The following is a 24482-nucleotide window of genomic DNA, read 5'->3' as shown; positions in this document are numbered from 1 at the left end:
AGCTTTTGTAAACAATACACATGATTTGTATAAAGCCTCACTAAGTTGAAGGGGAACATAAAGTAATAGATTAAAGGGTACTGAAATGCTGACAGGCATATGGACCAAAGCATGTACAAGGGGTGCTCTGCGTAACAGGCTTTATTTTGAAGACAAAGCTATACCCCATACATGTCATGTGAAATATGAGCATAATACTGATTAACTACAGAGCTGAGTGTCAGAACAGCTTGTTGTGACTGAATCAACACATTTTTGGTGTAATATGATTACTAATGCACAGTGGTGTAAAGTAAAAATTACTTTAAAGTACTAAAGTAGTTTTTTGGGGGGTATTTACTTTACTATTTATATTTGACAACTTTTACTTTTATTCCACTACTTTCCTAAACAAAATATTGTACTTTTTACTCCTTACATTTTCCCTGACACCCAAAAGTACTAGTTACATTTTGAATTCTTAGCAGGACAGGAAAATTGTCTAATTCACACACTTATCAAGAGAACATCCCGGTCATCCCTACTGCCTCTGATTTGGCACTCACTAAACACAAATGCTTCATTTGTAAATGATGTCTGAGTGTTGACGTGTGCCCCTGGCTATCCGTTAATTAAAAAATCAAGATAATAGTGCCATCTGGTTTGCTTAATACTTTCACTTTTGATACTTAAGTATATTTTAGCAATTACATTTACTTTTGATACGTAAGTACATTTAAAGCTAAATATTTTTACTCAAGTATTATTTTACTAGGTTGACTTCCACTTTTACTTGAATCATTATATTTTAAGGTATCTTTACTTTTACTCAAGTATGACAATTGGGTACTTTTTCCACCACTGCTAATTCATACAGGAAAAAGGAACGTTTGACAGATATCACTTCTAATTGTAGGAATGCACTCAGTATTGCCTTTATTTGTTTGAGAGGCCCATTCAGACTGGCAATTAATCTACTGTTGGCCTGCCTGGCTGACTATCTCCTTGGTAACAGAATGTAAACATTCGAGCTACTTAAGAGGGGAGGCATGCACACTGCACAGGGAAGGAGAGCAGGCATACACTGAAGAAGCTATTTAAACTAGGAGGAAGTTTACTTATAAAACAGCTGCTATTAAAATGCAGAACACTATATTTGTTTGTCAAAGAACATTGGAGTAAATGTGAAGCATGAAAATTGGGCAAAGGATTGAGCACGATATTTCAAAGTCGGAGACCAAGAATACTGAAGGTGAGTAAAGTTGTTCATTTCACTCTACTGCTTTTCTTTTTCAAGACTTCTTGCTTTAACTATGTCCATTCTGACTGACACTTTTAGTACTATTCCATTAATTGGTTCTAGAATGCTAATCTGTAAAGAACTCCCAAAATGGTTTAAATGACTAGTTGTCAGTCATGAATCCACTAGGATGCTGGTTAATGTTCCAGGGATGAATAGTTGTTGTTATTATGATGCCAGTCAGGCTTGTGGTTTGAATTTGTTCTAGTACTCTCTCATTAACTCGTTGTTATTGTCTAAGTCACATCATGAGTCAGTGGTCATGTCCCTAATGGCACCCTATCCCCTATATCAGTGTTTCCCAACTCCAGTCCTTGAGTATCCCCAACAGCACACATTTTTGTTGTTGCTCCGGACAAACTCACCCAATTCAACTCATTGAGGGCTTGATGATTAGTTGACAATTTGAATCAGGTGTGCTTGTCTGGGGATACAACAAAATGTGTACTGTTGAGGGTACTATATATAGTGCCTTCAGAAAATATTCATACCCCTTGACTTATTCCACATGTTGTTGTGTTATAGCCTGAATTCCAAATTGATTAAAAACATTTTTTTTATCATTCCATCTACCCACTATACCAAATAATGAATGTTAAAACATGCTTTTAGAAATGTTAGCAAATTTGTTGGAAATGAAATACAGAAATATCTAATTTACATAAGTATTCACACCCCTGAGTAAATACATGTTAGAATCACCTTTGCCAACGATTACAGCTGTCAGTCTTTCTGGGAAAGTTTCTAAAGCCTTATTTACATTGGCAGGTTGAAGTGATTCAAGTCAAATTTGAGCCATGTCACCAAATTACTATTGTCTGAGCTCTGAACACGCACAAATCCAATTTGGTCGCTTGTAACTTGCTGTTTGGACAGTAATTATTCCAAAACAGATTTGAAAAACAGAACTGATTTGAGCATTAAGGCCTGTAGTGTGAACAAGGCAAGAGCGTTGCACATCTGGATTGCGCAACATTTGCTCATTATTCTTTTCAAAATTCTTTAATCTCTGTCAAATTGGTTGTTGATCATTGAAAGACCATTTTCAGATCTTGCCTAAGATTTTCATGCAGATTTAAGTCAAAACTGTAACTCGGCCACTCAGGAACATGCACTGTCTTCTTTGTATGCAACTCCAGTGTAGATTTGGCCTTGTGTTTTAAGTTATTGTCCTGCTGAAAGGTGAATTCATCTCCCAGAAAGCAGACTGAACCAGGTTTTTCTCTAGGATTTTGCCTGTGCTTAGCTCTATTCCGTAAACATTTTTATTGTGAAAAACTTCCCAGTCCTTAACGATTACAAGCATACCCATAACATGATGCAGCCACCACTTGAACATATGTAGAGTGGTATTCAGTAATGTGTTGTTTTGAATTTGACCCAAACATAACACTTTGTATTCAGCACAAAGTTAATTTCTTTGCCACAGTGTTTGCATTTTTACTTCAGTGGTTTATTGCAAACAATGCATGTTTTGGAATATTTGTATTCTGTACAGACTTCTTTCTTTTTACTCTGTCATTTAGGTTAATATTGTGGAGTAACTACAATTTTGATCCATCCTAAGTTTTCTCCAATCACAGCCATTAAACTCTTAACTGTTTTAAAGTCACCATTGGCTTCATGGTGAGATCCCTGAGAGGTTTCCTTCCTCTCTGGCAACTGAGTTTGGAAGGAGGCCTGTATTTATGTAGTGACTGGGTGTATTGATACACCATCCAAAGTGTAATTAATAACTTCACCATGCTCAGATGGATATTCAATTATTGCTTTTTATTTTTACCCATCTATCAATAGGTGCCCTTCTTTGTGAGGCAGATAGACATTTTAGCTTTTCATTTTTTTGTAAAAATGTCTAACAACATAATTCAACGCTATCGGGTATTATGTGTAGGCACCGTAGTGCATTACTTTTGACCAGGGGCCCTGCATCAAAAGCATTACACTGTATAGGGCCCTCAAACATAACTCTGGACATCAAAGCCAGTTCCACAGCTTTTCTTCATTGTTCCCCTCTAATTTAGAGTGGACTCCAGGTGTGTGCCATTAATTATCATGTAGAACAGAAAACCAGTAGGCTCCATACCTTGTAGGGTAAGCTTTTAATACCGCTGGTATAGGGGATATAGGATACCATGTGAGAGGCAGTCATTCTCTGATACACATGATACAGTAACGAGAGGAAATGTCCTCCACTCCACTGTCCCTCTCCTACTGGGACTTATTATATTATAGTAATTATTATAAGCAGGTGCGCTAGATTAGGGTTGGAGTGAAAACCTCCTGGACGGTGGCTCTAAAGGAACAGGGATGGAGAGCCCTAGAGGCTTGCATCAACATTCAACACAAACATGCTGAAGCCCCACACCATACATGGAGGGACCAGATCTTGAAAAAGGAGAGTAACCACGTACCAAGTGTCCACAGCAAACAAACCAAGCTGAAAGGCAGCAAGCTACAGAGCAACAAAACAACCTTCACTGTTATCTCTTACATTCATCCTTCTGGCTTCTATTCATGCCAACTTGTCAACAGGACCCTTGTGGATGATGGAGAATAGTGAGAGAAGGGGTCTGGGGGCTGGTATTGAGGTGCTGAGGGGAGAGCTGGAGGTGGTAGGCCTGGGACTGGAGGAGCTGGGAGATTGTCCCTGGGAGGAGGTGGATGTTCCCCGCATGGAGGGGGGCTGTACTCCCCTTATCACTGCCTGCCAGAGGGGCTTGACTGAGGTAAGCACCATTGGGGAGGGGAATTTGGTTTAGGGGGAGGTCTGTCTAGTATGTTAGTCTGCTTCAGAGACCCTTTGACTGAACTGATAAGATGTGATTAGTATTCTTATTGTTAGTGAATAAGCCTATATATTTGAATGGAAACACAGCATGACTGATATGCTTTATACAGACTTTGTTCTGTTTATGTGGTTGCATGTTTATTAGTCTTGCACATTGTAATCTATATTCAACAAAAGCATCACTGTGTGAATGAAGGAATATTTAAATCAGAAACAGTTTAACATACTGTGAGGATGTGAATAATCCATTTAAACACAGGTGTTGACAGACGAAAAATTCTAGACTATTTATTCCTCTCAGCGTTACAGTGACATTACTCATCAGTTGTATTTTTCTTCGCAATAACAATAACATGGTGTCATGTGACATTGACGGGGGGTGAAGACCCATGATCATTCTCTGGAGATGCACTATCAAAACAACCACATGACTTTGTTAGTAGTGTGTCTAAGGCCACAGGGAAACAATTGATTGCATGTGTCCCAGGCGTTGGGTCTTTCTGGCTTTTGTTTTGACTCTGTATGATTTAACAGATTTCACTGTTGCCATAGCAAAACATGGCATTGTACTATGTACACGGAGAAAACATGCAATAAACCCCATACTATTATGCTGGCTATCATTTACTTGACCCGTGGCATTTTGAAATAGGGGACCAAAGCATGTCATTAACCCTACCCTACCAATAAAACATAGGAGGGGGGGGGGGTATTTTAATGTAATTTTGTTGTCAGGTTGTACACTTCCTTCTGAAAAGAGGAGCCGATGTGACTCTGTGCAACCATAGCAACCAGACACCACTGCATGTGAGTCTTCCAGTCCTCCAGGAGGTGCTGTTATCAGCCATGTCCAGGGCTCTGCCCCACCAGACCCAGCTCCTCCAGGCTGCCTGGCAGGGAGACCTCCACTCCCTGCAGCACCTCCTGGTAAGTCCGCCTCCCCCCAAAACTCCTTTACAACGCCTCACCATAGACCACACACACACACGCGCGCACAAGCACACACCAAGCGCGCACACAGTCACTGCCACCACTCCCAACGCCCTTTACATTGTGTAACTGGAATTGTGACACACAGCATCAGGTGCTTGTCTAACAACGGGGTAGGCTAGAGTTTAGATTAGCACAAAGGACAGCATTGTGTGGATGCAGCCGAAGCAGCTATGAGCATTTCATCTGTAATCATCTCCAGGACATTTCTCATTTGACCTATCTTTGTTCGTAATGTGTAACTCTCAGGCACCAGTGCTGAGCCTATATCTCTGTGTCTGTGTGTGTTGCAGGCCCAGACTGACCTAGTGGACGTGAACACTCAGAACCGCGACGGGCTGACCCCTCTAATGCTGGCTGTGAGGGACGTCGACCTGTTTGAGGAGCTGGACGTCCGGTTGCCATGGGAATACAGACCTGTGGAGGTGGTCAGGGAACTGCTGTCTCTCTCAGCGTAAGGAAACCTGCAGCAATGACAATATCGCTTTGGTTTTGTTATTACAACAGCCTAAAACATTACATTATTACAGAACCTAATTGCAAAATGACCTTGATACTGCAATACAATTTTATTACAATCTTACAACATAATAATATATTCCACCTCCCAAGCTAACAACTTCCTTGTTCCACTCACAAATACTTTTTCACATTGCCCCTGCATTTTTATTGGTCTATACGCTGCCTTCCGCTCTATAAATTATGTTAATTATTCTCCCTCTTTCCAAACAGTGACCTGGGGGTGTGTGATGTCAACGGCTGTTCTGCTCTTCACTATGCTGCTCAGATAGAGAGCCCCCTGAAAGACGAACTCATCCACATGATGGTTGAGTCCCTCAGACAGCCAGGTATAACATGACTTTCAACCAAGATGGTCAGACAATGTTGTTACTACAGTTATTGCTGTGTAATTACGTGACATGACTTTCAACCATGATGTTCAGACAAATCCAACATAACACAACCCAGATTTTTGGTATGGTTTGATATATTCTCTGTTTACTTTTGAGGATATTCCAGGGAAATACTTCTCTATCCAAGTACAAACCATGTGATCTGTTTGTTATACACATACTAGTACCACACCAAGTCTGCTTGTTTGTGGCAGTGCATTCTTATGACATCACAGCACTCAGGTCATGTACAACATGATGCCTTTAAAGTTTTCCTCTAAAGTAGATTTTTTCAAATCAATCCTGACAGAAACGCAATACAGATTTGACTTATCTATTAGCTTAGTGTATAGCACAGGCGGCTGCTGAGGGGAGAACTGCTCATAATAATGGCAGAAACAGCACAAATGGAATGGCATCAAACACATGGAAACCATGTCTCTGATACCATTCAACTTATTCCGCTCCAGCCATTACCATGAGCCCCTTCTCCCCAATTAAGGTGCCACGAACCTACTGTGGTGAATAGTATTGATTTAGTCGATCCGTGCAGTGTGTACTTGCGTAATCAAATGTTTTCCTGAGCTTGGAGGAGTGGTCAAAACCAGCACTCATATGGGAAATCCTGGTGAATTCCTGAGGGGCTGAGTGTGTGAGAGGGCCTTGTTTCCTCTTGTGCTCACTGACTCCACTAACTCCACACCTCTGTCTCATTCTGCCCTGGTCAACAAACAGCGCCCACGCCCCTGGACCTGCAGTGCTTCCACCCTGATGAGCTGAGAGTAAACTCGGGGAGTTCCTCTCCCTCTCTGACCGATGAGCTGAGAGCAACAAACTCCCCCAGCCCCTCTCCCTCTCTGACCCAAAATGTCCTCATTCAGACTGCTGCCAGCACAGAGGTAAGTGATCGTCCGGTCGTACAGTTATGTAAGAAGTGTACAAGTCTATCATTTTGTGGGGATCTACTTCATAATGTGATTTTGTTCACTATCTGTTAACACATTTTAAGATCATCAAATATATTACAAGACAAGTTAGTTGTATTGCATCCCCAAAAAATTACTACACCATAGCTTCTGTCTCAAATGCATTATTTATTACTTAACCAAATAATGCCCAAATATCCTTAATCAATTAAAAGGCTTAATCCATAGTGGCTCTTCCCCTAAAGCAATGGGGCCCAATTCACCAGAGACCTGAGTTACATCAGTGTAATTGGCTGGCGGGGAGTCCGTGTTCTGACTAGCTGACTCTTAGCTATATCCTGACTTTGCTTTGAAGTGGTCTTAACAGGTGAGACAAGGGCAGGGAGCGCAGCTGGCTACTGTCAGGTGTCTAATGACCCAGCCCACTTATTGAATAGCGGAAAAGCAGATGGTTGAAAGAGGCTATCCCAGGGGCACACAAACATAGCAGACTGGGCCCCCCCAGGGAAATTAAATGGGGTGGAGTTGTTAATCAGATGTTTACCAATCTAATTCGTTATAGGCTCTGAGAAATGTCAGTTGAACATAACCACTAGCTACAAGAACAGTCACCATCGTCCTCCTAACTGCACTTAGGACAGTTATATCATAGATATTTTTGTGGATTCATGCCAAATGCCACAGGGTTTAAGGCTACTTATGATCATTCTTATTTTCCCATTGTAGGATTTGCTGGAGTCTCCAGAGTACGTTCCTTTATCCGCCCATCATAAAGCCATCAAACAAGGTAAGCTGTATTTCCCTATTGTGCACTCTCACCTACAGTAGGTAGGGTCTTGGACAGTGACTCCTTGTGTCTCTGGTCTGTGTGCCCTGTTGGCTCTACACAAGACCACCCCCTCTTCCCAAACACACCCTTCCCCTCTCTTCACACACTGGGCCTATCCCACAAAGAGACAGCCACAAAGGCCAGCACTGCCATGGCCCAAGCTGATTGGGTCAGTGTGCTAAATCACTCCCCTCAGGGAGACACAATACAGACTCCCAGCTGGAAACCTTCCTGACTCCTGTCAGACACACACAACAGAACAGAGTAGCTCAGAGAGCGAAAACGAGAGCGAGCGAGTGAGAGGTGTACAGCCCCTCTCAATCTGTCATATAATCTGAGTAGGCTGAGATGAGGGTAGATTGGACTAACTGGCTCAAACAGGTAACGTCTATTGTTTCTTATGTTGTTCTCCAACCACTTTGTTTGGAAAGTACTGTAAATGCTAAATGTCATTTGTAGTTTTCTGCACATAGGCTGTGTATAGAAACAGTTGTGTGTAAAAACAATGTGTAAATAGTGTAAAATGTTTGGCATTATGCAGTGATAATTGTATTATTGGTTAATTTTGATCTTGGTGAAATCCTACTGAGTTTATCATAAACAGTGTCATGGTGGAGCATCTGGGCTCCCGAGTGGCGCAGCGGTCTAATGCACTGCATCTCAGTGTAAGAGGCGTCACTACAGTCCCTGGTTCGAATCCAGGCTGTATCACATCCGGCCGTGATTGGGAGTCCCATAAGGCGGCGCACAATTGGCCCAGCGTCGTCCGGGTTTGGCCGTCATTGTAAATAAGAATTTGTTCTGAACTGACTAGTTAAATAATGGTTAACTGGAAGGAAAAAATCGGATTTGTCAGTGGACTGTTGTGATACCAAATGCTATCCTACGTGTAACAGAGGAACCATTCACTGTTGGCTTGGGACTTTTGCTGTTGACACACAGTAGCAGTAATGTCCCTGCTGTGTGTGAAAGGTACATCAACCCCTACTGACCTCAGGCTGTGTTGGGTCCTGTAGATAAGGGGCTCTCCCTCTCCTTCCAGAGCGCCATTGATGCCCTGATGGACATGAGGCAAGCCTACCAAGATCTGGGGAAGGGTAGCAGGTGGGCATGCACACACGCTCCATGTTAATTAGAACGGCTATAAATTAATACAACAATACAGTAACCACAGAGCAAATTGACAGTCAGGAACACACCCAAACACCAACACCTGTTCATACACACACACAAACACTTATGCACACATCCTTGCTATTAACAAGCACTCTCACACACATGAACAAACAAATCCACCGTATGCTAGTCCCTCCTTGTGTGTACTTCACCCCCCCATCCCTCTTCCACACCTCCCTGTCACTTACATAAATACAGAATAAGAAGTGTACAGTTACACGGTCAGGCCAGCAGTCATCATGTCAAGGGCATGCCAATCTTCCCAAACAGAGAACAGAGGGAGACCGAGAGAAACAGAGGGAGGGAGAAACTGAGGGAGAGTCTACTTTGCTTTCTGAAACAGATCATTGTCTGTAGGGCTCTTACTGCTGAAAGAGGTCCAAAGGGATCCTGGGAAAATAAACCCCTTTGAAAAGTTCTCACTTTACAGCATCAGCCCCTGGCCAGCGTCCTTCTGCTGTGCCCTCTGTCCTGCGTCCACACAGAACAGAGAAAGTGCAATTGAAAGGGAGGGACAGTGTTCATTATTAGGAAATTATATAAGGTTACCCTACTTCTCAGCTCCAGGCTTTGTGAATTATAGATGATTTTAATGAACCAAATTATTTGACCAAGATTACCTGTGAAGAGCATTGTGAGGTGCAAAGGATTTATTCTCAAATCTAATTTGTTCTCTCTTCAGTCAAGGTTCGTCTCTACCCAGTCTGTGGTTCAGAGCCAGACACTTAGACAAACTGGATCCTACACCGGGGCTACTGAAGACCACAGGAAGATCATCCTGCCTGCCTGTTCCCCCCAGGCTCAGATGTGAGGCTGTGGCCCCCAGCCCGGTGGCCCCTCACCCAGCCCAGCTGAGCCAATCTGCCCCCGGTCTATTGGAACCTCTCCTGGACTCCAGCTCTCTGGTCCAGGCCCGAGTTCACATCCAGAACAGTTAGTAATATAATAATGATGTGTCTGCTAAAGGCTTAGAGGACAGTATATGGTCAGCATGTTGTTGATTCATTTGTTTAGGTAAAGGTCATGCTCATGCTCATGAATGTGTTTAGAGAAGTACTCTGTTGAGGAAATTAGTTGCATCATTTTATGTTTGTAAAGCTTGGCATGTTCTTGTCTTGCAGGGCTTGGGTGTGGTGAAACGGAGAAAAAAAGCAGTGGTCGAAAGGTAGGTCAACTCAAATAAATCATGTTTTATTCGTACATCACATTTTCATACAGCTTCCTTAGTTTGTAAAACCACCTGCAATCTGCTATTTATTCACCTTTTCCTATCATCTCTGTCCAGGGCTCCTTCCCTTCCCTGCTTCCAGGCCCCATCAGGACCCCCAAGCTGTTAGCCCCTCTGGAGGGGAGGCATAGAAACGGAGGAGTGCTGCCCGGCCTGAAGCACCCTTCTCCCCTAAAGCCCATCAGCCTCGTGCCCCTGATGCCCCTGACCTCCATGTCCTCCCTGACCTCCAGGCTGAGGAGGGAGAGGCTGGCCAGGACCAGGGTGAGCCCCAGAGGGTCCCCAGGCACCAGGGGGGGCAGCGAGGAGAGCAGCTTCAGTAGCCAATCCTCCATCGACTTGGAGGTAGAGGTGGATGACAATAGAGACATACGAGAGACTACAGCAAAACAACACGCTGGAGAGACTTTTGAGGGAAGGTTGCAGTTGGATCTAGACTCATCTGGAAAGTTTAATGTTGGAGATTACAGTGAGGATAATGCAAACCATAGGAATAGGGAGTCGACAAGACATCAGGGTGCCTTTCCTAGGGATAACAAGGAAGGAGTATCTATCAAATCTGACCCTGGAGGGAGAGGGTACAAAGCAATGATTGAGTTGAGGCACCAACTTAACCCCGATTTGACAAATTTCAAAGATGTTAACAGCACTTCATGCTTTGAGAGGGACTGTGAGGGTGAGGTTGTGGCAGTGGAATGGACAAAGGTGATGTGCTCAGGGGGTCTCTCAAAAGAGACCACAAGTACTGAGCCAACTACCACATGCCCCTTTGCATCTAAAAGAAATGGAAACAAAGAGATTCAAGTTGATGACAATGCAAAGACTAGTGTTGTGGATAACACCAAGTATCAATGTCTTCCTTCTACTGTGAATGTCACACTACCTGAATTAAACCCTCCTACAGAGAAAAAGATCAAACCTATCAAGCCTGCCAAGAACAAAGAGAGGAGAGGCAGCACTAGTGTCCAAACCAATCAGTCTTTCAACATCTTGGCACACAAAGATCACATTCGGGGGAACAGCAAGTCCAAAAGCAACCTGAGGACTTCACCCATTCCTTCACAAGTCAAAGGCAAAGTCAGAAAACCTCCTGATCTCATCGTCAGTGGGATAATCTCTACAAAGACTGGTCAGAAAAGCACAGACTCAACCTCTGTCAGAACGAGGGTTACAGAGCCCGTACATCCAAGCTGCAAAAGGCTGAACAACGACAAAAAGGCACTTAAAATAAAAGTCCCTTGTCAGAAACATATTCAGCAGAGGGAACCGAAAAGTGCCAGACAAGCCAAGACTGGGTCACAACTGGGGACCCTGAGGGCCAAGTCAGCCGTGGACTACATCACGTATAGTGATATCTTCCAGGAAATCAACACCAGGGATGAGGGACCAGTCATCTATGAGATGTTTGCCGGCCCGGTGTTTGACAACATAAGAGTTTCCAGTTCATGTGAGAGGACCAGGCAGGTCCTGTCTGCCCCATCTAGGAAGACCCAAACCCACAGGACCAAACACACATGCCCTAAACCACTGGAGAGCAGAAGAGTGAGGCGAAGCCCAGTGGATAAGGCCAAACAGAGGAAGAACAGGGCTATTAGGCCTATATCCAGGGGAAAGTCGCATCTGATGCCTATCGCCATCACGGATGACAAAGACGACGTGGTGGTTATTTCTGGGCTCGACTGGCAAATCCACATCCAGACTAAGACTGAGCTGGTCCTCGGTAAAGATGGAGAAGAGACCCTCTCTCCCAGCACACCAGAGTTTCAGGAGCTGGACCAGTTGTCACTGTCAGTGATAGAAGAAGTGCTGTCTATGTCCAGCCATGCGCCAAACCCACTAATCTCTCACCACCGGCTGAGAGACAAAACCTCTCCCAGTCAGACAAAGACTAAACTCACATCTCATTCGGACCCAGATGATGATCACCTCCATGTGCTGCACAATAGGGGACCCATGGGGAACAACATGTCAGAAAATGAGAAAAACAAGGCAAATCACTTTGACCATTCATCCACCCCATCCGATTGCCCAGTGCAGCCTAAGATCAACACCTGGACCTCGGGTAGCTGTGACAGCAGGACAGTGTCCCCTGTGTTCCAGAAGTTTCTGGATGACGTGGGGGAGGGACCACTGACCGATGACCTGCTCCGTTGTCTGGCAGAAGAGCTGATATCACTGGATGAGAGAGATGGTGTATGTCCAGAAAACAACTATGACTCAGACCAGAGGGAATTTAGAAACGATTCTGAGCTGAGATGTGAGAAGTCATTACTGGGGGTAAGTTGGCACTAGAGTACCTACACCAATTACAGCTAATCATATATACACACACACACATACGCGTGGTTATGTGTGTGTGTGTGTGTGTGTGTGTGTAACTTCCTACCCTGTGCGGTTGTCCATTAGGATTTTACATCACCTGGAGAAGTGCTCAGTGGGTCTGGGTTGGTAGTGGATGATGCCATCACCTGGAGGAAAGGAGAAGTGCTGGGCAGAGGAGCTTATGGAACTGTGAGTATATGTCAGCTTCTCAATTGCCTTGGAGAAAAGGAAAAGTTACATCACAGTAAAGAGATCCAATCATGCCAACACCCAAACCTTGCTATAGTTGTATAATTCCATATCAAAACCAGGCTATCTTCATCTTATACATTCAAATTAAACAGTTGAGCTAATCTCTAGGGTCTCAAATTAGCACCTGAGCCTGTCTGTAATAGGAATTTTAAAACTTCATATTTACGCTGTTTTTAGGTGTTCTGTGGACTGACCAGCCAAGGTCAGCTGATAGCCGTAAAACAGGTGGCCCTGGACGCCTCAGACCTCGAAACCGCAGACAAGGAGTACAACCGCCTACAGGAGGAAGTAGACCTCTTAAAGAACCTCCATCACGGCAACATTGTGGGATTTCTGGGCACCTCTCTGCGGGACCACATAGTCAGCATCTTCATGGAGTATGTCCCGGGAGGCTCCATCGCCAGCGTGCTCCACCGCTTTGGTCCCCTTCCGGAGCGCGTCCTGGCCCTGTACACCCGTCAGATCCTGGAGGGGGTGTCCTACCTGCACCTCAACAGGGTCATCCACAGGGACCTGAAGGGGAACAATGTGATGTTGATGCCTACGGGAGTAGTCAAGTTGATAGACTTCGGCTGCGCCCGCCGTTTGAGTTGCCTCACTCACACACACAGTCACAGTGACCTCCTGAAATCGGTGCACGGCACGCCCTATTGGATGGCGCCAGAGGTAATCAACGAGACGGGTCACGGCAGGAAGTCGGACATCTGGAGCGTGGGGTGCACAGTGTTTGAAATGGCCACGGGGAAGCCGCCGCTGTCACACATGGACAAGATGGCAGCGCTGTTCTACATCGGGGCGAGGCGAGGCCTGATGCCCTCGCTGCCTGACAGGTTCTCAGAGGACGCCAGGGATTTTGTTCAAGTCTGTCTGACCAAGTGAGTTGATTTACAATTCTGTACTACATATAATATTTTTAAAGGCATAGTTCAACTAAATGACTGGATGTTTCCTTACCTTGAACGTGGTCTCCAAATATGAGGATTGGGATCTACACTCTGGGTTTATATAGAACGCTACGAAGACTAAAGTAAAACAGTGTGGATTAACATTTCAGTAACTTAATTAGATTAACAATTACTAAGTCAAAGATAAATGTGACAACTCACCAACAGTCAGTAAATCATGATAATAAAAGGGCATCCAAGTTGAATAACATATTATTTTGTCCTCTTTGCAGTGACCAGAAACAGCGCCCGTCTGCAGAACAACTATTGGACCACCCGTTCATTCCTAACAATGTGATCTTAGTTTAGGACCTACACTCAAAGCTGTTAGGAAATAGCGCCAGAAGTGCCAATCAGGAACACCTATCAATCATTTATATAACAAGTCCAAATTGTATATTTAAATTCACTTTCAAATGTATTGCTTGAAACTTAGATACTTTCCCTAGACTATTACACAAATAATTCCTTGAATATTTGGGGCACCTTTGATACAAAGAGCATTTGTCAAACATATTGCATCCATACTTTTCATATAGCATACAGTAAATACCAATCATACAACATAGGTCATGTTTTAAGGTAGTGGTAACCGTAAGATTTATTTGTAGAACAAAAAAAACAAAAATGGATGTCAAGGTTTGCATTTGCCTTCTTGTTGAGACCAAACCACTGTAATAATGTCTGTGCCCAAGAGTATAATCACTATCATTACTGGGGAAATATACCATCTTGGCCTCAATACAAACTGTCTGCACACTGAAATAAAGGACTAACCAGTCAAAGAACAGTTACTAATGTGTGTCCAGAATTGAGAACGATATACTCCATATATTAGGAAACTGACCCGTTAGAGAACAAACAGCATACAAGCCACCGTACTGTATCAACACTGATGGAACGTTAAGCCCTACAGCCTTTACTGCTAGCCTGGTCCCAGATCGGTTTGTGCTCTTGCCTACTCCATTGTCAAGCCATATTGTCACGCCATATTACATAAGGAGTTAGCAAGAGAGCAGAAAGACTGGCACCCAGGCTACTTTTCTGCTGTTGTTTTCTTTCACCAGACATAAACAATACTATATTACTTACCTACAGCTTTGTATCTATGGGCTACAGCGTCAAGCCAAGTAACAATTTGTGTAAATGCTCTTCACAGCAAAGGTTAGGCATGTAACCGTTATAGCACTATTATTATTGTCCTCTTCTCATGTATGTCTTTAGTTTTTTTGTGAGGCAAAGCCTTTGGCATCCAGCTTAAGGTAATCTTGGAAGTCCAAAAATAAAATAAAATAAGTGTATAAATTGCATGGCCTCTGACAACATGCCAGGTGGTTGGTACTGTTTGTAGGGTCTGGATTGGCTGAGTTGGAAAGGTCGAAGTTCAAGTGCCATCTCCTGGGTGCCAGCCATGTGTAGTACAGGCTCTAAGCACAACACAGGAATGCGGCAGTCAGAATCACCGATGATAGGACTCCTACATCAAGTTACAATAGTATTTTTCCCCAATATATATATCTTGTTATAGTTACAAGCAGCTCCAAACCTGAGTATTTATGGTATAGCTTTTTAAACATACAAAAATGTATGTACATTTATCTTTACTTTCTGTAAACAGCGTCAGCTTTCTGCGTTATCCCTTTGATGATTGCATGCAGATCCTACATACAGTATTCAGCATAAAAAAGGAAAAACTAATTCAAGAGAAATAAACAACTAAAAATCCAACTTCCATTGGCAGCCATGTTTGGCCTGCCTTTACTTCTGTCTGAGTTAAGCCCCCTCCTGCCACAACAGAGGGCTACTTGACATGTTTTCTCACCAGAATGGATAACAGCTGTGGCAATGCTGTTTAAATTATTATTTAAAAGAAACTATTAGAAATTGCACCTTTCGTGCATTTTCAGTATTTATACTTTTCCCCCCTCCGAACATGGAGATTTAAACTCGGATGACCCCCTAACACTCACACACGTCCGCATTCCAAGACCCATCTTGAGAATATGGAGGACAAAGCAGCAATTACACATTGAAAGGGGCAGGACTATACCAGCACTTCCAAAAGACCAGATGATCAGGAAGCATTCATTTCTCTCTTTTTGCCTCAACCGTTGAGATGTCCTACACTTTCCGTTATATTTTTTACTTTACCTTCCTATGCTTTGCTACAAAGGGTTCATGAGTTAATTCCTTGGGCACTTGAGAGAATCGAGCATGTCAAAAGTGTTTGTAGTCTGCCCGCTGGCAGCAAACGTCCGGCCAGCTCCCTCAAGACTGCGGCTCTCCACTGGCTTCTTGTCCAGTTTCACTAGGGCGTTGAGATGTTCGTAGCCCACCTGGTATGTGACAGGGGGAGGAGGGGGGAAGGGAAGGTTAAAACCAGAGCTGTGACTGAGACGACACACACTGTGACTGAGACGACACACATTGTGACTGAGACGACACACATTGTGACTGCAGCTGAACAGAGGAACAATGAGAGGAGGAGGAACTACCTGCGCCGCCCTTGGAGCTTTTGCTCGTTTTGGAGGAGTGGTGGTTGTGGCTTGCGACGTGTGGGTGCCCCCTCTTGCGGGAGGAGCTGGAACCAGAGCTAGGGGCCATGCCCGCCACCCCTTCAACACCCCCCAGCCCTAGGGGTCTCCGGAGGACGGCTGGCCCGGCCCCCACTGGCCCCTCGGGGACCCCTCGGCCGTTGCCACTGTTCTGTGCTGCATGAAGGTGAGAGTGGCCGTGCTGCTTGTGGTGGTGGCGGTGGGTTGAGTGTTCCCGGTGCTTCTCCTTGCTCACGAGCGGGCTGGAATGTTTGCTCTTGGCCCCGCCCTCATCAGAAGAGCTGTGGCGCTCCGAGGACACCTTGATTTTCATCTTCAGCTCCTCTTTGCTGGCCACGCCCCCCTGAGAAGGAACTGGAAGGCGGAGTTTGAGTGAGCCCCCCTTGTCCCGTTTGTCAGAGGGGACCTTGTCCTGGCCTGGCGTGGCCAGCTTCATTTTAAGAGGGGAGGCAGTGGTGCTGCTGCTGCTCCCAGGGTTAGGGTGGAGCTGCATGAGTTTCCTGTGGTCTGATTGGACAGAGGGTATATATGAGTCCCTGCCCTCAGGCTCAAAACTCTGCTGCTCTGCCCTGCGTTTATGCTGCACCGCCAGCTCAGCAGCGTGCTTCTCTCTATACTTGTCCAGGGACATTTTCTGAGCCGGCGGGGGCGGTGGAGGGAAAACTGGCTGCTGTTGCTTCCCCACACCCCCTCCCGACCCAACCTTGTGTTCATGTTTAGTAGGGTTGAACTCTACTGTCTTATCTGGTCTGTTCGGGTTCATTGGAGCACCCTGCTGGAGGCCAAGTGCATCTGTTTTGAGGGAATAGCTTCCTCCCTCCAAGCGACCCCCCGTATCCTGGGGCCAGTCGCTGGGGGCTGTGAAGGTGTAGGAGCTGCCCTGCATGGACGCGATAGAGTCCAGGGAGAGGGGCCCACTGGCGTGCCCTGGCAGAGGGACAGGGAACGATGAAGCGGCTTTGGAGAAGGCTGAGTTGGAGACCCCAGGGATGGCATCTCCCAGGGAATGTTCGTGGACCAGGGAGGGTCCTGGGTAGGGGTCGTTTGCCTGAGAGCCATCTCCCTTGGTCTTCTTGGCAGCTTGCGTGGTCTGGCAAGTGGGAGAAGAGAGAAAGATGGCGTGAGGAGGCGATTTTGCAAAGGGCATTATATTTTACATTTACATTTAAGTCATTTAGCAGACGCTCTTATCCAGAGCGACTTACAAATTGGTGCATTCACCTTATGATATCCAGTGGAACAACCACTTTACAACAGTGCATCTAACTCTTTTAAGGGGGGGGGGGGGGTTAGAAGGATTACTTTATCCTATCCTAGGTATTCCTTAAAGAGGTGGGGTTTCAGGTGTCTCCGGAAGGTGGTGATTGACTCCGCCGACCTGGCGTCGTGAGGGAGTCTGTTCCACCATTGGGGTTATATAAAACTGTACAGCAATAAAACTACACTGAATTTAAATCAGCAGACAAGACGCTCTACAGTGTTTAACGTGAGTAAGAGGTCTTAATGATTCACTGGTGAAAAACGGAAGCTTACCCTCCAATTTCGTATCCTCTTCAACCTGCTCGGTGTCTTCTCCAGAATCTGAAGGAACTCATGCGTCAGTTCTGAAGACAAGGAAAGATCACACTTGGTTTTAACACCTAATTCATAGGAATGACATATCGCAAACATTTCTCATTGACGAAAACAAACTATTCTTCTAAACTAAACCACAATGTAACTGTGGCTTTTCGACTATGAGCATGAACCAGAATCAAATCCTCACCATCGAGAAGCTCCAGTGTGACAGAGTTGTCCACGTACTCCCACCAGTGTTTCCCGTCAGTGGAGACAGGGATCTCCCAGTTGGACCATTTACAGGCCAGGTGGATGCAGACGCAGGCGATTACTGTGGGCTTGTGTTGCAGGCAGAAGGTGGTGAGGTGGAGGCTGCGTGAAGAGAGGCCGGAGCACAACGGGTCACATGGACGAGAGGGAAGAAAAAACAAAGAGGGGAGGGGGGAACAACGTTAGTAACAGGTGCTTAGGGCTGAGGTAAAACATAGTATTAGAGAAGAATAAGAATCATTATAAAAGAAATGTTAGACACAGATTGACACAGTTGCACACTTACCAAAATAACAAACAATGACTGACATGCAGAATAGATCATGAGTCAGTTTCACATTGTGGCTACCATCCTAGTGTTTACCACAAGGAGCTGCAGATATAGCAATAACTTCAATTCTAATTAAAAAGATGACTAGTATGTTTTTTTGTGTGGGGAAAGTGACCGAATTTCACCCTTCATTGAAACATCAACCACCAATAAATAACACACAAGGTGAACATTTTATGGCAAAGTAAACTCAAGTTAATTCAAACAGACACTCATTCTGCATTCATCACTCATGACTAACTGGTTATGGTGAGACATGCATAGAAATGCCTTCTGGTCAACTCTAATCCAAGTTGGTTTGAGTTCTAAAGAACCTGAGTAATAGAGAACTAGATCGAGCTACAATACTGAACCGTACAATATTTTCTAGCACAGAGAGCTAGGTAGCCTACCATTTGAAAGACCGTGGTAAAAGCTGGATGGTAACCTTGTGTCACAACAAGTACAATGCCTGGACGCTAGACATAACGCATATTATGGATTTTTTTGTCCATCTCCTGTATGACTGCGCTGCCTGAGCCTAGTGCGCACACAATCCTGAAAAACAACAGATTAGAAGTTCCAGAATTCACCATGGTGACTAACCTTAGTATTTCTATGGTTTGGATTCTAAAACAGACATTCCCATTCAAGTCGATTATATTTCTATGCTCCTACTTGCTGTGGCTGGTTATTGGGTTCAGTTCAGGCATTAAGAAGCCATTTATCCTCGAATTACAGCGATGTCTCAGGCACAGCGGCAACCTCCTATTCTCCTTGTTCACTGTCTATAAGCCTCTACAGTTCTAACGTGTCAAACCCAGCCGAACAGGCCGCTTTTGGAACACAACGTTGTCTTTGGCTCTTTGATATTTGTTTCTATAAAAAAAAAAAAATATATATATATATATATCCATACGATTGCTGAATTACAACACTTTAATTAAGACTAGGCCTAACAAAAAAGCAACTATCAAAATCTACGTCCAGACACTGTAGTTTGTTTTGAGGGCATTCAACAGTTGGAAACAAAAAGGCTATATTTAAATCCCAACCCAACATGTCATGTTAAAAGTAACCCTTTAAGGACCTAGTTCTACGAGAATTTGCAGAACATGAACTGTGAAAGGTTGTTTGTACGCGAAGAGCCAGAAACCAAGAATAATACGTATGATAATGGGCAGATGTGGCACCAAATCAGTATTTTACAATGCAATGGTGTATGAAAACATGAATTCTTCTCTTCAAATCTAATAAAAACTTGCCATTTGAGCAGGTCCTTAATGGGTTAACATCAGAAATGTAAAATTGGCACTTCCATTTCTGTTTTATATACAAAACAGCGCATTCGGGAAGTATTCAGACCACTTGACCCTTTCCACATTGTTACGTTACAGACTTTTCCTAAAATGGATTAAATCATGTTGTTTTCTCTCTATCTACACACAATATTACAATGACAAAGCAAAAACAGGTTTAGAAATTTCAGCAAATTCATTAATTTAAAACAGAAATACCTTATTTACATAAGTATTCAGACCCCTAGCTATGAGACTCAAAATTGAGCTCAGGTTCATCCTGTTTCCATTGATCATCCTTGAGATGTTTCTACAACTTGATTGGAGTCCACCTGTGGTCAATTCAATTGATTGGACATGATTTGGAAAGGCACACACCAGTCTATATAAAAGGTCCCGCAGCTGACAGTGCATGTCTGAGCAAAAACCAAGCCATGAGGTTGAAGGAATTGTCCGAAGAGCTCAGAGACCGGATTGTGCCGAGGCACAGATCTGGGGAAGGGTTCCCAAAACAATTACTGCATCATTGAAGGTCCCCAAGAACAAAGTGGCCTCAATCATTCTTAAAAATTGAAGAAGTCTGGAACCACCAAGACTCTTCCGAGAGCTGGCTGCCCAGCCAAACAGAGCAATTGGGGGAAAAGGGCCTTGGTCAAGGAGGTGACCAAGAACCCGATGGTCACTGACAGAGCTATAGAGTTCCTCTCTTTGGCCTGAACACCAAGTGTCACATCTGGAGGGAACCTGGCAACATTCCTACTGTGAAGCACGGTGGTGGCAGCATCATGATGTGGAGGTGTTTTTCAGCGGCAGGGACAGGGAGACTAGTCAGGATCGAGGGAAAGATGAATGGAGTACAGAGAGATTCTTGGTGAAAACCTGCGTCAGAGCGCTCAGGACTTCAGACTGGGGGCGAAGGTTCACCTTCCAACAGGACAACAACCCTAAGCACACAGCCAAGACAACGCAGGCATGGCTTCGGGACAAATCTCTGAATGTCCTTGAGTGGCACAGCCAGAGCCCAGACTTGAACCTGATCAAACATCTCTGGAGAGACATGAAAATAGATGTGCAGCGACGCTCCCCATCCAACCTGACATAGCTTGGGATCTGCGGAGAATTGGAAAAACTCCCCAAATACAGGTGTGACAAGCTTGTAGCATCATACCCAAGAAGACTCAAGGATGTAATCACCGCCAAAGGTGCTTCAACACAGTCCTGAGTAAAGGGTCTGATTACTTAAGTAAATGTGATATACAATTTTTATTATTATTATATGTTTGCAAAAATGTCTAAAACCCGGTTTCAGCTTTTATCCTTGTGGAGTTTTGTGTGTAGATTGATGAGGGAAAAAATAAATTTCATCCACTTTAGAATAAGGCTGTAATGTAAAAAAATGTGGGAAAAGTCAAGGGGTCTGCATACATTCCGAATGCACTGTTTATGATATCATTCCACGAAAAAGTATTTGGTTAACTGACTTAAAAATTTTAAACTTAAGAAAGTACTTAAATAAAACTATTTTGTGAAATTGGAAAAATACAAATAAAAAGAAAATAGGGTATTGGTACTTACCGGGATGACTTCTACGTTATGTTTACATCTGTGTAATCTTTAGCTGCTATTCAGGCTACCAAAGTGTCTTTTTAGACATATGCACTTTTGTAACCGAGCAAACGTGAGGTTCTAGCGCACCACTACACTTCACATTGTGCATTCAACCCTACTGTGCCAACTCTGGTCCCTTGTACAATACACCGCACTGCAACCGGGGCCGGTACCGCCAAACGCCCCCAACCCGGGGGGCAAGGAGGGGGCTGGCGTCCCACTAGCCACCGGCGCATAGAGGGCCGTTGGACACTGAAAGGGTACCCTGCATTAAAGGAAGCTATAGTGTGCAGTAGTCACAGTGCAACAAAGGAGGGTCAGGATAACAACCTGTTGGTAGCCATGAAATAGGAAGTCTGTGCCAGATCCTTGCTTGCTGCAAGTGAAAGAAAAAGAGGGTAAGTTTTTGCCAACCAGTAAGCTCCGGTAAGGGTTATTATTAGAAGTTCACAAATTGTACATCATGTTTTGTGAACTCTAAGGTCAACAATGACTTGTTGCACAATCATTATGTCAGCATTATCTTCCCTCCCACCCACATTAGAGGTTGGGTGGGCTAGAGGGCATGAAAGAGCAAAGAAAGAAGCCTCTACCTCTCACTAGCTGGGAACATTTCACCACATCAGTGTGTGGATGTTCAATAGTTATTTCAAATCCTGTAACAAAATACATGACAGGTGAGTTTCAACAGTAGCAGTTTGTAGATGAAATGTATTAAAGTAATGTTCTATGGTTCTTCCCCTCGATTCTTTATCACAAGAGCACAGTCAGGATAACATGTGGACTATGAAAAGGAGTTCTCATTTCTTTCCATCCAAATAAGGGCGAGTATATTGGTGTTGTATAATCAAAATGGCCAGATGGTGGCCACATAATTAGAGTATTTCGTAGTCATAGAGACCACAGATTGGAACATGCTTGGTTGGGACTGCTGTTTGCCAAGATCTGAAATTCATCATAACAGAAGAACATTTTGACCTGCGCGGGTACAATAGAATTATGGCATTGAGGAATGATCAACATGTTACTATGACAAACCTAATTTAAAACAGTCTGAAAAATGGAAATTCACCAATGCCTGGCAGCAATGAACCAACAGAATATTCAAACATAATATTCAAACACTTTGTAGACAAGATCAAGCTCTCACTAAATGCTCACTCAGTCAGACTTTACTTACCTAAAGTCTGCAGCACTATGGTTTCAAGTATCACCAGCTCTTGAGCTTGCTGGAGGTATGCCTGAAGTTCAATAGACAATCATTACATGACATGTGTAATGTGTCTTATCCATACCTCTATTTCAAAGCTCAATTCCAAACTGTAACAGTATTGTTTTCTTAGTGTCAGTGGTTTCAACTCAGTCTCGCTACTAGGAATAATATGAGCACTAAGATCTTGCTGAGACTGGACTGAGACATCAGTCTGACAAACCCGGAATATTGTCAATCTAGACTCGCCCTCTGGTGACAAAGGAGAATATACACCGAGTATACCAAACATTAGGAACACCTAACTAATATTGAGCTGACATCAATAAGGGACTATAGTTTCACCTGGATTCACTAGTCAGTCTCATGGAAAGAGCCGATATTCTTATTGTTTTGTATACTCAGTGTATACTAACACTTTGTATAAACCTTTACACTCAAACCTCAATATAAATCACACAAAAGAAAGTGTTCAAGCCATTGACAAAATGGGACAAGTAGGGAGGTGGGAAGGGAAAATAAAACCTACAATACCCATACTACCCAGACTTACATTACTCTTTGTATCAAGCGGGGTCTCTTGAGGGTTTAGACAAGCATGGGCAACTTTAATAACATGCTCAAGTTTCCGAGGTTGCTCTTCAACTTTCGCAGCTAGGAATAAGGTGGTTGGAGAAATTGTCTGTAACAAAAGAAATTGATTTGAATATATTAATATGTAAACATGTAGCAAATTGTCTGTATGGAGAAAACAGACAGTCAGACTGACTATACATAATGGAGGGAAAAAAATACTTACATTTCTGTGGAATTTGGTGAAAGAGTGGAACATATAAAATCTATGCATGTAAACAATTGCTGTATTTATTGTAAGTTGTGAGCTGGAGAAAATGGGTTAAGGAATTCAAATATATTTCAACTTACGATGTTTCATCAACTAGCTAAAATTATGTATTTTAGTCAACAGATCACAGTTGCGTTTACAATCAGTCCAATTGTGATATTTTTTCACCAATTGGTCCTTGTACCAATCAGATCAGCTTTAAAATCTGATGTGATCTTTTCCCCCACTGATTTATCTTTTGACCAATCACAATTGGGATGCCTGTATAAACGCAGCCATTGTTATCCATGGGGTAAGCCATTAGTTACTTAATTAAATCAAGTCAATGAGATGTTGCAACTCCTAATCATTTGATCCACGTTGTGTTGACAATGCCGGCTAGATACTAGCGACCTATTAGTTAAGGTACAGCAGTTAGATACATTTTATCCAGTAAGCAAAATACTAACATGGCAACCGAGCAAATGAAATTGACAAATACAACAATGCACGTTCTGCTTTACCTGATTGAACTTGCTCGCGCTAACTAGCTAAGCAACTTAGTCACAACTAACTAGGTAGCTTGACAGGACCGTTCAATGCTACTATAGCTCTACTATAGCTGACTACTGACTAGTGCAACTATCACTTGTCTAAGCGAAGGAACTATGATAAACATCGGCGTTAGCTAACTAACATTTCAGTTATGGTAACTAACAAGTAGTGGGCTAGTTAGCTGCTAGCATTGCTAGTTTGCTAACCAGCGCTAGAGAGATGCCCTTCATGTTGAATGTTGGTTGATGTTTGCTAGTCACACTTGGATGGGTAATAACCTACACCACACTGGCACATTTGAAATGTTCTACTATGACAAAATAATGTCGAACATAACCTGCCTCTAGCGCGTGCCCCAGACACGGGCCTACAAAGAGCGCTATGTAAATCCTCCTTCCTTCGACATCTGATGACTGAAAGCTTGTTTATAAAGGATACACGTTGAGTCTCTGGCCCATATCTTGAATGAGGTTAGCCGCCTGCTGTCGGTAAGATAGCTCCCTGTCCGGATCCACTCCCGAACGGCGGGACGGCGTGGCTTCGATTTGCTCCCGGGTGAAAAACCATTTTGAAGAGGATCCCCGGCACGCCGCCATAGCTCTCCAGCTTTCACACAGCACACCAAGACCCGAATGGACGCATGCGCGGCACGTACCGGAAACGACA

General features: G+C 43.8%; 2 protein-coding genes across 3 annotated transcripts; one reads left to right on the top strand and one right to left on the bottom strand.

The window, feature by feature from the left end:
• Positions 1 to 1039: 1039 nt before the first annotated feature.
• On the top strand, positions 1040 to 14424 carry map3k19 (mitogen-activated protein kinase kinase kinase 19). The gene is made up of 14 exons (XM_071355496.1): positions 1040 to 1231; positions 3815 to 4008; positions 4806 to 4997; positions 5354 to 5514; positions 5793 to 5908; positions 6689 to 6852; positions 7606 to 7666; positions 8725 to 8812; positions 9567 to 9817; positions 10006 to 10049; positions 10170 to 12389; positions 12519 to 12623; positions 12864 to 13561; positions 13864 to 14424. The coding sequence occupies exons 1-14, from the start codon at positions 1171 to 1173 to the stop codon at positions 13937 to 13939; spliced, it is 4431 nt and encodes a 1476-aa protein (XP_071211597.1). The 5' UTR covers positions 1040 to 1170; the 3' UTR covers positions 13940 to 14424.
• Positions 14201 to 24457, bottom strand: LOC139546751 (cyclin-T2-like). 2 transcript variants are annotated; one of them, XM_071355497.1, is made up of 10 exons: positions 24255 to 24457; positions 23238 to 23319; positions 22992 to 23120; positions 22409 to 22469; positions 21822 to 21884; positions 21559 to 21604; positions 17951 to 18114; positions 17719 to 17789; positions 16126 to 17275; positions 14201 to 15966 (listed from the first exon to the last, which is right to left on the bottom strand). In XM_071355497.1, exons 1-10 carry the CDS (start codon positions 24410 to 24412, stop codon positions 15899 to 15901), a joined length of 1992 nt encoding a protein of 663 aa, XP_071211598.1. In that variant the 5' UTR covers positions 24413 to 24457; the 3' UTR covers positions 14201 to 15898. The 2 variants fall into 2 exon arrangements, 1 of the variants encoding a protein (XP_071211598.1); XR_011669266.1 differs by lacking the exons at positions 14201 to 15966; positions 16126 to 17275; positions 17719 to 17789 and having other exon boundaries at positions 17976 to 18114; positions 21196 to 21604.
• Between the last annotated feature and the right edge of the window lie 25 nt (positions 24458 to 24482).

This window comes from Salvelinus alpinus, chromosome 20, assembly GCF_045679555.1.
Source record: "Salvelinus alpinus chromosome 20, SLU_Salpinus.1, whole genome shotgun sequence".
Taxonomy (NCBI): domain Eukaryota; kingdom Metazoa; phylum Chordata; class Actinopteri; order Salmoniformes; family Salmonidae; genus Salvelinus; species Salvelinus alpinus.
Note: the sequence above shows the minus strand (reverse complement) of the source record. Positions and strands in the feature narration are given on the sequence as shown.

Excerpts from the sequence above, each read along its gene's own strand:
- map3k19 (XM_071355496.1), top strand. The coding sequence starts at position 1,171 with ATGAAAATTGGGCAAAGGATTGAGCACGATATTTCAAAGTCGGAGACC. Across the intron at positions 4,009-4,805 it reads GCCAGAGGGGCTTGACTGAG|GTTGTACACTTCCTTCTGAA; the intron begins GTAAGCACCATT and ends TTTTGTTGTCAG. Across the intron at positions 13,562-13,863 it reads GTTCAAGTCTGTCTGACCAA|TGACCAGAAACAGCGCCCGT; the intron begins GTGAGTTGATTT and ends TCCTCTTTGCAG.
- LOC139546751 (XM_071355497.1), bottom strand. The coding sequence starts at position 24,412 with ATGGCGGCGTGCCGGGGATCCTCTTCAAAATGGTTTTTCACCCGGGAG. Across the intron at positions 22,470-22,991 it reads CGCTTGATACAAAGAGTAAT|GCATACCTCCAGCAAGCTCA; the intron begins GTAAGTCTGGGT and ends ATTGAACTTCAG. Across the intron at positions 21,605-21,821 it reads ATGTTCCCAGCTAGTGAGAG|CAAGCAAGGATCTGGCACAG; the intron begins GTAGAGGCTTCT and ends TTTCACTTGCAG.